Source organism: Chlorocebus sabaeus, chromosome 27, assembly GCF_047675955.1.
Source record: "Chlorocebus sabaeus isolate Y175 chromosome 27, mChlSab1.0.hap1, whole genome shotgun sequence".
Taxonomy (NCBI): domain Eukaryota; kingdom Metazoa; phylum Chordata; class Mammalia; order Primates; family Cercopithecidae; genus Chlorocebus; species Chlorocebus sabaeus.
This window is the reverse complement of record NC_132930.1, coordinates 45478205-45493933: the sequence shown is the minus strand read 5'-3', so window position 1 is coordinate 45493933 and position 15729 is coordinate 45478205. Positions and strand designations below refer to the sequence as shown.

At 55.0% G+C, this 15729-nt stretch overlaps 1 protein-coding gene across 1 annotated transcript; it reads right to left on the bottom strand.

Annotated features, from left to right (window-relative positions):
* Positions 1-883: 883 nt before the first annotated feature.
* On the bottom strand, positions 884-9964 carry GPR78 (G protein-coupled receptor 78). Its single transcript, XM_008018024.3, has 3 exons — positions 9237-9964; positions 8236-8349; positions 884-3765 (listed from the first exon to the last, which is right to left on the bottom strand). The coding sequence occupies exons 1-3, from the start codon at positions 9902-9904 to the stop codon at positions 3456-3458; spliced, it is 1092 nt and encodes a 363-aa protein (XP_008016215.3). The 5' UTR covers positions 9905-9964; the 3' UTR covers positions 884-3455.
* Positions 9965-15729: the final 5765 nt, after the last annotated feature.

The following is a 15729-nucleotide window of genomic DNA, read 5'->3' as shown; positions in this document are numbered from 1 at the left end:
CTCCCCAGGGAGGGGCCAGTAGACTAGAGCACCCAGCACTTTAGCCCGAGACCGTATGGATAGGAGTGAGGAGCAGTGGGGACAGAGAACAGAAAGGGCCAGCAATGCCAGGCTCAGGAGCAGAGACCACAGGCTCTGGCAGGAGCACAACCTGCTCTTGGCTGCATTTCCAGGAGCTCGCTCTGCTTGGTGGAGGGTGGGTGAGAGGAAGGGCTGCTTTGCCAGGGACCAGGAAGGGTTCTGGAGGCTTGGCCATGGATGGGTGTCCAGGTGAGGCAGGAGGAGAGTGAGGGTCAGCAAGCGCAGAGGGGATGGAGAGAGGGCTCCTGGCTCAGAACCCCTTCTGGCCCAGGTTTGCACCCCGTGTGAGCAGGAGGGAGGCTCGGGTGAACGAGATCATGGTCTCGAAAGGACAAGAAGGCAAGCTGAGTGAGAGGACTGTCACTCCAGGCTCCCACAGGGCCTCCCTCTGCCTCACCTGTCATGGAATGCTGCAGCCCTCTGACAGATGGAATCAATAAAAAACTCCTGGTCCCCCAAATAAAATAAATGAGCAGTTATGTCCTTCAAGGTGCCTGCCAGCCTCACAGCCTCCATGGCTCTCTGCTTCCCGCCCACCCATGGGAAAGCCTCCCAAGCTTGTAGCTCCACCGTCAAAACAACAGGAGAAGCCTCCCTCACTCGGCCGCACACAGGGCGCAGGGCCTAGCCTGGAGGTCTTGGAAGCCCAGCAAGGGATTGCATGCGAGCCCAGGCATCTAGAAAGCTCTGCTCTCCTGGTAATTGAACTGTGGCTAATGCGAGGCAGAATTCCCCCCCTTTCCATGGAAATGAGACACCCTCTGAATAAGATGTTTATTGATTCACAGCATTCGTGAGACCCAGCATCGTATCATTTTGCAACACATTTAAGTGCACATGAAAAGTATCTTTCAAATTACAAAAAAAAAAAAAAAAAAAAAAAAGGCCCCATGCCTAAAGCAAGTGACAGCCTAGCATGGGAGCCACATGGGCTGACGGAGAAGGGCGGAGGGAATGCCTTAAGATGCCTGTTCCAGAACACCCCATGGAGCTTCCGAGGAAGGTGAAACATGACAGCAAGCAGTCCCCGTCTCTAATAAACAGCGTGCCTCCCTCTAACCGTGGTGCCTTCCAGCAGGGCAGGGTGCACGCGTTTCCTTGAGTGGCGCTAAAGCAGTGACAAAGCATTTTAGCCTGGTGGACATGCAATAACACGGAGGGTAGGCCCCGCTGGCTGCCGGGCTCCTTGCACCTGGGGAGCTCCCAGGGACAGGAGAGGGCTCAGCCAAGGAGCTTACAGCCTGGGCTCTGGAGCTTTAAACAGCAGGGACCAACCTGCTTCTGCTGTGCGAGTGCCCTCCCTTGTAAGCACAGGGGCACCGGGGTGCAGCAGGGTCTCGAGTTCACGTGCCCTCTGCGAACCAGGGCCTGACACCCACCTGCCCCAGCTTCTGCCTGGAACCCCTGGGTTTGATTGAACTGGCCAGGTCTGTGTTCTAATGTTTTTAACTGTTTAATGGTTAGTTGCTATTATTCCAAACAATAATTTGTTTTATTTGAATTACACTTCATGATTTACAAACATTTTTAAATTTATCCTTTTGAGGAAGGCATTGGCAAGTCAGCAAATAACACCTGGTTTTGGCTGGGCGCGGTGGCTCATGCCTGTAATCCCAGCACTTTGGGAGGCTGAGGTGGGCGGATCACTTAAGCTCAGGAATTCAAGACCAGCCTGGGCAACAAAGTGAGACCTCCATCTCTACAAAAAAAAAATACAAAAATTATCCAGGCATAGTGGCCCATGCCTGTGGTCCCAGCTACTCAGGAGGCTGAGGTGGGAGGATGGCTTGAGCATGGGAGGCGGAGGTTGCAGTGAGCTGAGACTGCACCACTGCACTCTAGCCTAGGCAACAGAGTCAGACCCTGTCTCAAAAAGTTGTTTTAAAGTACAATAATAACACCTGTTTTTTGGAAAAGACTCTGTGAAGCCACCTCGGCTGGGTTCTCCACTGTTAATGCCAAGAGCAAGTGACAGCCGCATGTGTCTTGGAAGAATTCAGCCTCTGGAAGGAAATAATTGGATGTCCACGCTCTCCCTGCATTGCTGGCCTTGGGTGTAGGGTGTCAAGATACAGGCTCCACGCCTGCAAGAGCCCACGGGTGAAGCCCATCAGAGAGTCCCATGAGGCGGGGGCCTGAGGTCTTGCAGTCCACCCTACCTCTGCAGGGGATGGCCCTGGGCCTTGAAGAAAACAGCAATGACAGAAGCTGAAGAGAGAATCGTGTCCATTCATTCACTCGCTCACTCATTTATACACACACCTCTCCACTGGGGGCCCATGTGCACTGTGTACCATTCTTTCCCTGAGCTGTGAAATAGGACAGATGTGCACAAAAGTCCTCAACACTGTCCCATGGGGACATTCAATGTCATTGATGGTGGGTGCCCCCACCGAGGAATGGCACCCTGTGATTACTAAGCTGGGGGTGATGCACACGGCTACTCAGGGACGCTCCACCTTCTCTTGGCTCCCCCAGCACTGCTGCTGGGGAACAAGGGCCCTTCCCATCCTGGGCCACCCTCTCTGGACACCTGGGCCCTGGCTACTACTTCAATCTCTTGACCATCTCAAGTCTAGGATCCAGAGGCCCAGCGGTGGGGCAGGAAGCAGAGGTCATGTGCTCTGATGATATCATCACCAGAAAAGGCTCTGAGCACACAGACTCCACATCCTCCCCAGTCAAGACACCAAAGCCCTGGCAAACCACGGAAGAGGAGGCAGGAGACAGGCTCCATCTGCTTGCCCACACAGGCAGTCACAGAGGACAGGCCTGGAGCTGGGGACCTCTAGGTTTCCAGAGATGGGCACGTCCCAGGGACCGCCTGTGCCTGCCAGGCCCTGACCACAGACTATCAGATGTGAGCTCTGGGAGCCCCCAACCAGACTCTGTCCCGGCATTTATCTCCCAAACCTGGGCAATGCTGAGAATAAATCAGAACAATGCTAACAACCAGGTGGGAGTAACAGGTGTCCACCTGGGCTGCAGAAGAGACTCTGAGCAAGCGTGACCACCTCACCCACATGAACAGCAGTCACTCATAGGACGCCCAAGGGTACCACGTGCCACACAAGACGCTTCCCTACCCACCGTCTCGAAGTATCGCCACGACCCCAGAACAAGGGCGAGGAAGCTGCGGCTCAGAAAGTAAGAACCGCTGTCCCGGGCCGACCAGCAGCCAGGTGGCCGAGCCTGGAGTTCTCCTCCCCTGCTCCTGCTGTCCACACCCACATCTGCCCTCTCCTGTACGTCAGCCTCAGCTCAAAGTCAAGCCGCCGGTGTCTGGGGGTTCCCCAGTGGCGTTTCTGTGGCAGGGCCAGTGCCCTTTCCACAGGGTTTCTTAGAAGGTGGGGCGGATGAGCCCTGCCAGGCCCTCAGTGTGTCTGCTGCAGGCAGGAATCATTCTCTGTGTCCAGGGAGCTGTTGTGGGTGGACGCCGGGTGTGGGGTTCTCTTCAGCACCTGGTGCACCATGCTCGCCAGGTCCAGGGAGCTGTTGTGGGTGGACGCCGGGCGCGGGGTTCTCTTCAGCAGCTGGCGCGCCATGCGGGCCAGGACTTGGCGGAACGACCGGCGGAGCAGAGAGTACGTGAACGGGTCGACCGCCGCCTTGCTGTAGGTCAGGCACTTGCTGAGGATGCCCCAGTGGGCGTTCACGGTGACGAAGGGCACGAGCTCCGCCAGCCTGTTGGGGAAGTGGAGCAGCTAACTCAGCCACAGTGACAGCACCCGCCACGCACTCATGCTCCGGGGCAAGGCTTCTGACCAGCGGCAGCACAGCCTGAGGTGGGGGCCACAGAGTCAGGACAAGTACACACCGCAGCCCTGACGCTCACTAGCCAGGAGGCTCTGCGCCAGCACCCTGAGCCTCGGTCTCCTCTTCCTAAAACGGGATTACAAGGCCGGGTCCTGGGACTGCAGAGCAAGCCGACATCAGCCTGCATACAGCAGGTACTCAATAGTTGGCAGCACCGCCACCGTCACCGTCACCCAGGCCTTTTCCCACCATCCTCACTCTCAGCTCAGTCCACCCACCTGCGCGCACACCTGCCGTGGACGCCTGCACACAGAACCAGCTACCGAGGGAGCTATTACCACTACCATGCTGCAGACCGAGACACCCCAAATGTGAGCACTGGGAGCCCCCAACCAGACTCCCCTCTGGCATTCATCTCCCAAACCTGGGCAATGTTGAGAACAAATCGGAACAACCCTAATAACCAGGCTGGAGTAAGGTGTCAACCTGGGCTGCAGAACAGACCCTGAGCAAGCGTGACCACCTCACCCACATGAATCGCAGTCACTCACGGGATGTCCTCGGGCACCACGCACCACGCAGGGTGCTTCCCTACCCACCGTCTCGAAGCATCACTCAGAGAGGCTTGAGGGCGTCTCTAGGACCATCAGGCATACAACTCTCAGAGGAAAGGCTCAGTCCCACATTCTGAGTCTGAGCCCAGTGCTTTTCTGAAATCAGACTAGAACGCAGAGTGGAAGGGACTGGGCTCTGCGTGGGGGAAAGCAGCAGGGGGCCGGGCCTCTGGGGACTTGGATGGACCCCTCCGCTCCCAGCACAGCCTGGGCTAGGGGCCACGGGGTCAGGACAAGGCTTCTGACCAGCGGCAGCACAGCCTGAGGCGGGAGCCACAGTCAGGACGAGGCTTCTGACAGCTGTCACAAGTGCATGTGCTGACCAGTGGCAGCCGTTCCACTTCCCAGGTCCTGGCTTTGAACCAGGGCCCCCAAAAGCCAGGGCTTTCCCCATCAGCCTGATGATCCCCCAGGCAGTGAATTTCTGTCCCAGGATGTCCCACCCCCCACTCAGAAGGACTGCAGCCCTGTGATTTACAAGTTTGGCTGGGTCACTCATTAGTTTGGAGATCACCTGCTGACTACCCACAAACACAGCAGCTGCTGGGGTGCAGCAAGGATCAGAGTGACTCCCTCCCTCCAGGGCACCCAGTCCAGCGGGGTGGGGATGAGGAGGCAGGCAAGCAGGCAGGCAGCCACCTCAAGCTGAGAAGCAGGGCCAGAATGTGAGGACAGGGAGAGCTGAGGGGTGTGGCCAGAGAAGAGGCATCCAGAATCCAAACATCAGAGCAGGGACACAGATCCAAGGCAGTCATGGCCCTAATCACCTACCCCAGGCTGAGGTGAGAGTCCAGTTACAGTAAGTGACAGTCCGCAAAGGACTTTGCCACTGGCCAGCATAGGCACATCAGGTACACTGTCACCCCCACGTCCACGAAGCCCACCATCGGGCATGGACTGGAGACTGGTCACAGCCAACCATCAGGCAAGTGGGAAGGAGGGTCCTATCGAAGGATCTGAGAAGCATGGCGTTTCTTTCAGTCACTAGGGGACTGAGCTGCAGGTGAGTAAGAAAGCCACACATGGAGAGTGTCTATCCCCTAGCGAAGCCACGGTGCAGATGGAAGTCATAGAAATACCCAGCTGAGGCTGTGTCTGGAGTCACACTGGGACCAGAAGTCATGTGTCAACCACCAGCATTCCAGCCAGCCACGACCCTGCAGAGAAGGGGGCTCACTCACGTGTCCACTGATGCTCAGCACCTGGTGACCATATCCATCTGCCCTCCCCGCACCCCCACAGTAGACCACAGACTCCACAAGGGAGGCTCTGTATCCCCACCCTCCTGGTCTCACTGCTGCACACCCCAGGGACTTCATCTGCACCATGGATTAAGTCAGTAAAACTCAAGAGTGACAACCAAGAAACAAAAGAAAAATCCTATATTCTGCATCTCCTTTACCTACTTTATCCACATGAACTGGCTCAAGGTGACTTTGAGTTATTTCTAACCAGATTTAAATTCACCTTCAAGATGTCCACAGAAGAGTCTAACAATGCATCCCAGTTCTGAAAACAATTCCCAGGAGAAGAGCTCTGAAATATTTTTAGCAATTGCAGAACAATTGGAACGAGTGCACTACCTTCTAAGGGGCAGCAGGGACAACATGCTCCTGGATCTCTGACTTCCTGTGGGTTAAGCCAACTGCATTAGAACCTCGTCCACACACTGGGTGGAAGCTCCGGCTGGAGCCTCAGGGCAATAACGGAGTGAGGTTCTGATTCGGTACATTCCTATGATGTGAGAGGCGCCTGTCAGGCAAACCCGTCCAAACTCTGATCCAGCTGTGCTGCTCCCAGTCTCCATCCCCCAAGGCCCCTCCCCCACTGAAACACCTGCCTGGTCTTGCTGACCTGCATCTTCCGCCATCAGAACCAAGAGGAGCCTGTGTTCCATTTGATTTTGTAACTGCAGGACCAGGCACAAAGCCCAGCACAGAGTAGGTGCTCATTAAATGTTTAGCGAGTGCGTGAAGAAATATGTATCCTCATTAATGCTATATTGTACCCACGTTTTTCACGGAGAAGAAAGCCTGAGCTGCCCAGATCCCAGAGTTGGTAACAGCATTGTGGAAACAATGCTGCAAAGGCAGGCTTCATGACTTTGTTTGGGATTCTTCCTTTTAACACTTGCGTGCACGCTCATCGCTATGCATGCTTCCACACATGGTCAGGACCTTGTACCCATGCAGGAAAATAATGGTTACACCCATTAATCAACATAATATCATGGCCAAGTGAGCCAGTCTCACTCCTCATTCATTTAAAATTTCAAAACGAAATGCTGGAGCTCTGGAAATGTTAGCACTCACCTACTACATGTATGTACATACATGTGCATGTATGAGTACACACATGAAACCTCCCAACATACACCTGCATGCATAAGCAGGCACATGGGCACACATACACACAAGCATGATAATCAGATAAACAGCTAGTTCCCAAGAGAAGGGCGCCACAGTTTCTCCATCCACACTTGTGCCCATGAAGTTTCCTAAGAACCAGAGGCCTTTGCCAGGTTTTATGTGAGCAAGGAGGGTGCCTGTGATCCACAAGAAACCTGGCTCTCTGTCCCTAAGCCAGATGGGATCGGTGGCCAAGAGCTCCTGTCCCAAGTGCTGATTCCAAAGAGCTCAGAGGGAGCCTAGTAGGCAGGACAGAGCTGGTGCCACTCATCATGGGCACTCTGGGACCTCCCAGGTTCCTGGGACACAATTGTTGCCCCACACACACACAACATACCTAAGCACCCCAGTGACCTGGAAAGACAGGCGGGCATCCTGGACAGACCGGTAGACCTTGTAGGGCATTAGATAACAACCCCGGGAGGACCCTACACAAACAGAGCCAGAATCCTGGTACCATACTCCCTGCTGGCTCCCTCCCCTGGGGTGGGGACCTGGGCCCCTTGAGGATGAGGGCCATGGACCCCTCCCGGGAGCTTCTTCCTTTAGGGCAGCCTCCTGTGGTGGCTCAACACGTAGGGTGGAGACCTCCCAGCCAGCCTGAGTACTACAGAGGCCTGGCCAAAAATTCCATGGAGCTTCCAAGAAAGGCAAAACATGATAGCAAGCAGTCACTCTCTCTAATGAACAACGTGCCTCCCTCTAACCGTGTTGCCTTCCAGCAAGGCAGGGTGCACACATTTCCTTGAGTGGAGCTAAGGTAGTGACCAAGTGGCCAAGTGGGTGACCCAGGAACCCTGGAGGCAGAGACTGCAGACTCCCCTGCCCCTCAGCACAGCACTGGGACAATGGTACCAGCAGAACTTTTACCCACAATCTTTCCCAAATTACCTGTGACTCCAGGTAATTCTGACCTGACAAGCACTCAGGCCAAGGTCTCCAGGAAAGAGAGGAGCAAAGAGAACATTCACCTGGCAGCGTTATCGCCCTGAGGCTCCAGCCGGAGCTTCCACCCAGATTCCCGACTCCACACCCAGGAGATGCGGAGTGTAAGGTCTGGGTTAGTCCCAGGTCGCCTGATTTTGAAAGCTTCCTCGGTTTAAAGAGCCAGGTGCTGATTCACAGACCCCATATCTGCCTGTGCCTGGACAAGGAGAGTCTCCTCATTTATAGGACAGGATGGGGGCCAGTGCCATCTCTCTCCAAGGGTCTTTCCCAGGAGCTGCCAGCACAGCCCCCAGCCTGTCAGGTGTGGAGGAGGGTCCTGTGGTGATGGCCACCCTCCCAATACCCGGCTGGGAGACCTCAGAGTCCTACTCAACTGAGGCCAAGCCCTCCCAGCTGTTCCCACGACAGGAGCCGGACTTGGGACCCACCTGGTCACGACATACGGGGCAAAGCAGATGAGGAAGCTCGCAATAGAGATGCCAATCTTCCTGGTGGCCCGGTGGCGGCGCCGCTTCTGCTGGATGAGGCAGCGCTGCCGCACACTGTGGGGACAAAGGACAGTGGTCGGGATGATGGCAGGGTGGGGACAGAGCCCAGGCCCAGAGCCCAGGGGTCGAAGTGAGGGCAGACAGGAGGGTTTCAGGATGTTTAGCCTGGAACCTCAAGAGGACAGAGGGATGGGGGAGAGAGAAAGAACAATGAAAAGAGGTAGGCTTGCTTTTTTGTAGGTGAAATAAAGGAAGCCTGGAAAGAAGGGCCAGCTCCTCCTCCTTTCCCTCAGGCTCATCCTTCTCCACACAGAGGGAACTGAGGTAGGCCTGCTGATGGAGGGCAAGGCTGGGGCCCTCAGGGAGGGAGAAGTCACCTGGTCTGCCCACCCCAGTAGCAGGAGAGCCTCTTGGGGGTTCTGTGGGGGGCCGAGGGCAAAAGGGGAACACCCTACGGGAGGTAATTTGGAACAATGGCAACACTAGCTAGAGATTCAGGAGACAAATCCTGCCAACTAGTGAGCAGAAAGCATGGGGGATGGACCCTGCTCAAGACATGAAGCCCAAGGCCATGTAAGGGCACTGGGTCAGCAGCAGGCAGAAACAAGCAGATGCCTCAGACCCACAGCTACTCCCTAGAAGGGGTGTGTCTGGCCGTCCACAGCAGAGCCCGCGGAACCCCTCCCGGAGACGCATACCCCACCGCTCTGCGCAAAGTTCCCTCTGTGCTGTGAGCACATATCCCAGGAAGCAGAGGCCCCGGCGGTGTCTGCACCAATGAACCAACTGGAACCCCCCGCGAGCAGCATGCAGGGGCAGTGCTATGGCTGGTGAACTCTGGGCGGAGTAAAGGTGATGATGCCCACAGGCTACTCGAGCCAACTGCCCAGGGAGCACCTGAGTCCCTGGCCTGAGCCAGTCGGCATGCACTGGGCCAGTACCTGGGGTGCAGGTCGGCAAGCAGCATGAGCGCCTTCATGGTAACGATGTCCATGCGCTGGCAGTGGCTGCGTGCCACCCGGTGCACCCGGAGCGAGGTGAGGCAGAGCACCGCCAGCGGCAGCGCGAAGCCCATGGCATGGAGTGTGGCGGTGAAGGCTGCGAAGCGCGGGCGCTCAGGCTCGGGTGGCAGGCGCAGCGAGCAGGACGCAAAGGCGCTGCTGTAGCCGAGCCACGAGCAGCCAAGTGCAGCGACCGAGAAGACCAGCGACTGTCCCCAGGCACAGCCCAGCAGCAGGCCGGCATCGCGCGGTCGCAGGCGTCCAGCGTAGCGCAGCGGGAAGCCAACGGCCAGCCACTGGTCTGCGCTCAGCGCCGCCACGCTCAGCGCCGTGTTGGACGCCAGGAAGGTGTCCAGGAAGCCGATGGCTTGGCACGCGCCGGGCGCCGACGGTGGCCGCCCGCGCATCACACCAAGCAGCGTGAAGGGCATGTCCAGCGCGGCCAGCAGCAGGTGGCCCAGCGACAGATTCACCAGGAGGACGTCCGAGGCGCGAGTGCGGAGCTTAGAGCTGTAGGCGCAACAAAGCAGCACCAGTGCGTTGGATAGCAGCGCCACAGCCAGCACCATCACCAGCAGCCCCGCCAGCAGGGTCTCGCCGAGGCCCATGGCGCTAGCGTCTCTGCAGGCACCCTGAGGTTCTCATGGCTCTTCTTCCGGCGCGGGCCTGAGAAAGTGCTGCGATGGAGTGGCTGAGCGGCGCGCCCACAGCTTCTGGGAGGTGCAGACCCGTCCGGCAAGGCCCAGAGTGGCGCGACGAAAGCTGCGGCAAGTGCGCGGTCCGGGGTACCCAGGCGGAGGGCGTTGCTCTTCTGAGCCGGAGCAGCCCGGGGCCGCCCTGGAGGCAGCGCAACCGCGGTGCTGTCCAGGGTGCTGAATGCGCTCACCGTCCCGGCAGGACTGTCCTGAGGCTGAAGCGAGGCGTGGGGGCGCGGGGCGTAGGGGCGAGGGAGGTCTCTTTGCTGACACTGTATCTTTCCTTCTTCCCTCCTTGTAGCGTGGCAGGATGGGACTCTGGGCTCTTCTGCTCCGGGCCAGGTCTGTCCCTGCCCTGGTCACACCTCCAGCGGAGCCTCCCAGCGCTGGTTCATGCGCAGTTGAGACGCCAGCGAGAGCCACTAGGTGGATCCTAGGCTGCACAGCCCTCACCACGCCTCTGCCCCCAGGCGCTGGCACCAAACTGGAGCGACCTGGTGGCTTATAGGGGCGGTAGGGGCGGTGGGGGCAGGAATGAAATGGTGAGACGCTGTGCAGGCGGGGCAGTGGGAGTGACGGGGCGGGGGCGGGGGCGGGAGCTGCCCTCAGGACTTCCCTCCCATCCCCCAGCCTCAGCCCAGGAACTGTGACTGCATTGACGTTTGTTGAAGCAAGAAGGGCGACAAGAAGTGGAAACAAGGTTGAGAGAGGTATGGGGAAAGGAGAGAGAGGAAGAAGAAAAAGTAAAGAGAAGAGGAAGTGGGGGGAAGAAGAGGGAAGAGGAGAGTAAAGCAACAGAGGGAGAGACAAAGAATGGGGCCCCTTGAGAGGACCCACCCAGAACGGGGTGCCATACAGAAATGCCTGTCCTTCGTCTGGCTCCTGGAGCCCCGCGGTGCGAGGTGCGTACCTCTCCCACCTCTACCATCCCCTGTGATGGCTTCTGAGCCTTCTCACCCAGTGGGAGTCTTCCAATCCATTCGTGGCCAGTTGGCAGGACTAGGATATGGTGAAGGCTCCTGGAAGCTGCTTCTTCCAGGAAGCTTTTTGACATTTTCTCCCCAGTGGCAGCCACAACATGACAGAAATGAAGGGCAGACCATTGGCCACCCCTCCCCACACCCACCCTCACCTGCAGGCTCTGCCAGCCCTTTCTGAGGGACAAAGGGTGGCTGTGGGGTGGGGGTTCACCCGTGGGCCTCTCTTGTACCAGTGCTGCAAAGTGGCCAGGGGAAAAGCCACAAATGCACGACTGGCCTCCTGCAGCACCCCCGGCTGTGTGCCTTGGGCACATGACTCCAACCCTTTGGGCCTCACTGTCAGATTCTCATCTGTCAGGTGGGGTTATTAATAGCTAGCAATAGCAACTGCCTGTGGTGGTTGCTGTTAGGGTTAAATTGGCCAACATGCACAAAATGCTGAGAACATCCCAACAGGCAGTGAAGGATCAGAACAAAGTCAGCCTTTATTAAGAGGCCCATCTTATAGCTGTGCAAAAGAAGTTTCATTCAAGTGTCTGTGCCAAGTCCCCATAACTACAAACCAGGAATGCCGAGATTCATACCTCAGTCCTTCTGGCTCTAATTCCAATGTCCTTGTCATCCAGAGAGGCCATCACACCAGCTCCAAGCCATTGCCATCTATCAGATGCAGTGGCTTTCTCTCTCCCCATTTCTCCCTGGCACCCCCACCAAACTGCTTTCAATTTTCACCAGATTAGACCTTGCCTGAAGCCAGAGCAGCCATATCAAAGTTTTCCTCACATGCCCAAGAAGAGTGGGTCACTCTGGAGCTTCTGCAGGTCAGGCAAGGTTGCAGGGGAATAGCTTGGACAAAGTGACTGTGATGGTGGCGGCTTGACAGCAGGGGCCTCCCCCAACCCCTCCAAGGCTTCTGAGTGACCATGTGCAGCTCTGGGGAGCAGTGGAGGTGCCAGGTGACTTCACAGGGAGACTGGTCTAGCCACTCACCGAAGCCTCTGTCATCTCTCAACTACTCCAAAGGGAGACAATTCCACTTGCAGGGGAGCAGAGAGCATCTCTTCTGAGACATGAGTGTGGAGAAGTGCCACCAGCCTGTATTATGAAAGGCAGACCATTCGCTCATCTGCAAGGATGTACTGGGCACCGGCATGAATGAGAAAATGTGTGCGGTGAGATCTCTGGACTCTGGTGGGAGCACCTTGATAGGTCTAGGTCTGTTCTGTTTGTTGCTGTCCCCAAAGCCCCAGCACTCCTGGCCTCAGATCTTGCCAGCCTGGCTGCCCCCCTTCCCTGGGTTGTAGGGGGTGGTTTTGAACCCTGTGGTCTTATCAGTATACTATCATTTAATCTTCTTACACTCAAATCTCATTCCTGATAAAAAATTTAAATCCTCTGTAGGATGAAATGCTGGACCTAATCCATTTATCTTCCAAAAAGAAAAAGTATATTAAAATATTAAATATTTTCACCACTTCTTTAAAAAGTAAGGCAGTACTCCTGACTATGCCATCCTGCCCATTCTTGCTGAGATGCGCATGGCAACGATGAAGTTCAGGATTGGTTCCCGGAGGCTCCTCCCCTGCCTAGTGATAGTTAATGGTTCCCCATTGCCTATGAAATTCCTTAGTGGCCCCTCCAAGTCTACCTAAATCTGGTCTCCGCCACTCATGCTGGGCCCTTTGCTGTTGCTGTCACTCACACACACAAAGACACACACACACGCAGGCACACGCGTGCAGGCACACACACACACACAGCATTTAGCCACATCTCCATTACTCATCACCCATGCACTTAACCCACATGACCTGACTTTGTCTGTGTTGCTGACTTGGCCTGAATGCCCTCTCTGCACTTTCCTTCTCATCTACTCCTCCTCTAAGACAAAGCTCTGCTAAGCCTTCCCCTGTCAGCCAGGGAGAGCCACACCTCCTCAGAACACCCGCCACGATTTTCATCTCAGCCCCAGTAGAGGTGCTGGGCTGAGATGAAGTGCAGAGGCTGAGATGCCTCTGCTGCTTAATTAAAGCGAATGGCTTAATTGTTACCTCATCTGAAAACCAGGGGCAGGAAGACCCATCTTTGAGGGGTGCAGTAAGAATTAAATAAGGTTACATTCAATACAAGAAATAAGCTTAGTACTAAAATAAGTTTAAATGAAATCAAATGAGCTCAGTTAGCCATTATTCTTTTCCCTCCTTTCTCATTTTTCCTCCCCAGTTGCATGTAACTGGCTGTTGGTGTATATCTGTGGAAATGAAGTTGTCATTAGTGACAGCACTTCAACATGATGGAATTGATACAATTCACTTGTCTCACAAAACAAGCTTGTTATTTCTCTTGGGGGGCCAGGGTGGTTGTGTTGATCAGATCTGACTTTGTCCACATCTTCTCTCTGCTCAACAATGTGAAGGAATCAAGCCTTGTGTGATCCCTACAGTCTGCTGTGTCCAGCACGTTCTCTTGTACACTCTGGGTGCCCAGCACATCCTTGCAGATGAGTGAATGGCCTGCCTTTCCATAATACAGGCTGGCAAAGCTTCCCTGCGCTCATGTCTCAGAAGAGATGCTCTCTGCTCCCCTGCAAGTGGAATCGTCTCCCCGTGGAGTCATTGAGAGGTGACGGGGCTGCTGTGAGTGGCTACACCAAAGTCTCCTTCTAAAGCCACCTGACACCTCCACCACTCCCCAGACCTGCACACACATGGTCACTTAGAAGTCTTGGAGGGACTGGGGGAGCCCACTGCTATCAAGCCCCGACTGCAGGAAAGCATCTGGAAGGAACAATCTGGCATATTAACAAAAATGATTGCTCATAAACAGGCGGAAAAGGGAAAGGAGGAAGATGGAAAGACAGGGAAATGAATGAAACTCCCAACAACAGGAAGGCGGCAAGTGCGTGATTCAATTCCCCTAGAGCATAGCACTGCACCACCATTAAAAAGCAGGTGTCAGCCAGGCACGGTGGCTCATGCCTGTAATCCCAGCCCTTTGGGAGACCAAGGCAGGTGGATCAGGAGTTTGAGACCAGCCTCACCAATATGGTGAAACCCTGTCTCTACTACTTAAAAAAAAAAAAAAGTAGAAAACTTAGCCGGGTATGGTGGTGTGCACCTGTGGTCTCAGCTACTCAGGAGGCTGAGACAGGGGAATCGCTTGAACCAGAGAGGCAGAAGTTCCAGTGAGCTGAGATTGTGCCACTGTATTCCAGCCTGGGCGACAGAGCAAGATTCCATCTAAGAAAGAAAACAAAACGAAAGGAAAGGAAAGGAAAGGAAAGGAAAGGAAAGGAAAGGAAAGGAAAGGAAAGGAAAGGAAAGGAAAGGAAAGGAAAGGAAAGGAAAGGAAAGGAAAGGAAAGGAAAGGAAAGGAAAGGAAAGGAAAGGGAGGCAGGGAGGAGGGAGAGAGAGGGAGGGAGAGAAGGAGAAAGAGAAAGGGAGGGAGGGAGGAAGAGAGGGAGAGAGGGAGGGAGGGAGGGAGGGAAGGAAGGAAGGAAGGAAGGAAGAAGAAAGAAAGAAAGAAAGAAAGAAAGAAAGAAAGAAAGAAAGAAAGAAAGAAAGAAAGAAAGAAAGAAAGAAGAAGGAAGGAAGGAAGGAAGGAAGGAAGGAAGGAAGGAAGGAAGGAAGGAAGGAAGGAAGAAAGAAAGAAAGAAAGAAAGAAAGAAAGAAAGAAAGAAAGAAAGAAAGAAAGAAAGAAAGAAAGAAAGAAAGAAAAGCAGATGTCCCAAGGACAAATCCCACTGTGGACCGTTTAGTGGAAACCACTGAGAACTCTGGGACCTTGACTCTCTGAACAAGGCGCGGAAGCACCGGAAGCTGATGCCAGGCTGCCAGTCACAGTTGACAACGGCTGATGGAGCTAGGAGTGGTTGGTTGTTTCTCTGTGTCTTTACACTTTCCTGTCACTTTTACATTTTCTGTGAGAGCATTTCGAAAAGCAGAAAATCACTCAGGAAGAAGAGCCTAGGTCAAGCGCTCCATTTGGAGGCCTCACCATCATTACTGGATTTAATTTTTGTTTTCCTGCCTTGGAGCATCTTAGTTTTGTAAAATCCCAGTAGAAATTATCTTCCCAGGAGAAGGGAGGAACGGTGGAGGGAGGAAGAGCGAGAGAGAGAAAAGGAGGGAGGGATGGAGGGAGAGAGAGAGAGATCACGAGCATGGAATTCCTTAGAATAGCAGAGGTAGGAAAGTATTATAGCTGGCAATATTATCCACACACATAGAAATCACACACGCCCTCAGCAGCAACACATTCCCACTCATTCCTCAATGAAACATGGAAGAGTCCCTCAGTGCCTTGGAGCCAGGACCTGTGACTCCAGGGCAAGTCAGATCTGTCCCTGTCTTCTGGGAGTTCATGGGCCGGGGGCCGAGGGCAGGTCAGAAACCGGGCATGACTCCCCCAGGTATGACTGAGGCTGGAACAGGGGGAGGCTCCGGACTCTGGGGGACCCTCGGGTGGCACCTGACCCAGCCTGAGCAAGAGAATTTTGAAGGACAGCAGAGTTCGACAAGAAGGGACGAGTAAGAGACAATCAGATTGTAAGGAGGAGGAAGGGGTCGGTGGGAAGCAGAGTTCAAGGTTATGGACTATGGCCAGGGCAACTCCTAAAAAACCTGGAATGTCAGGTGAAGTGAGTTGGGATTCGCCCCAGAGGTTGTGGGATGTCAGCAAAGGCTCCTGGCAGGGGCTGTGTCCCAAACTTTCAGTCTGGCAGCCCTGGAGGCCTTTGGGGTCTTGGTTAGTACAGCC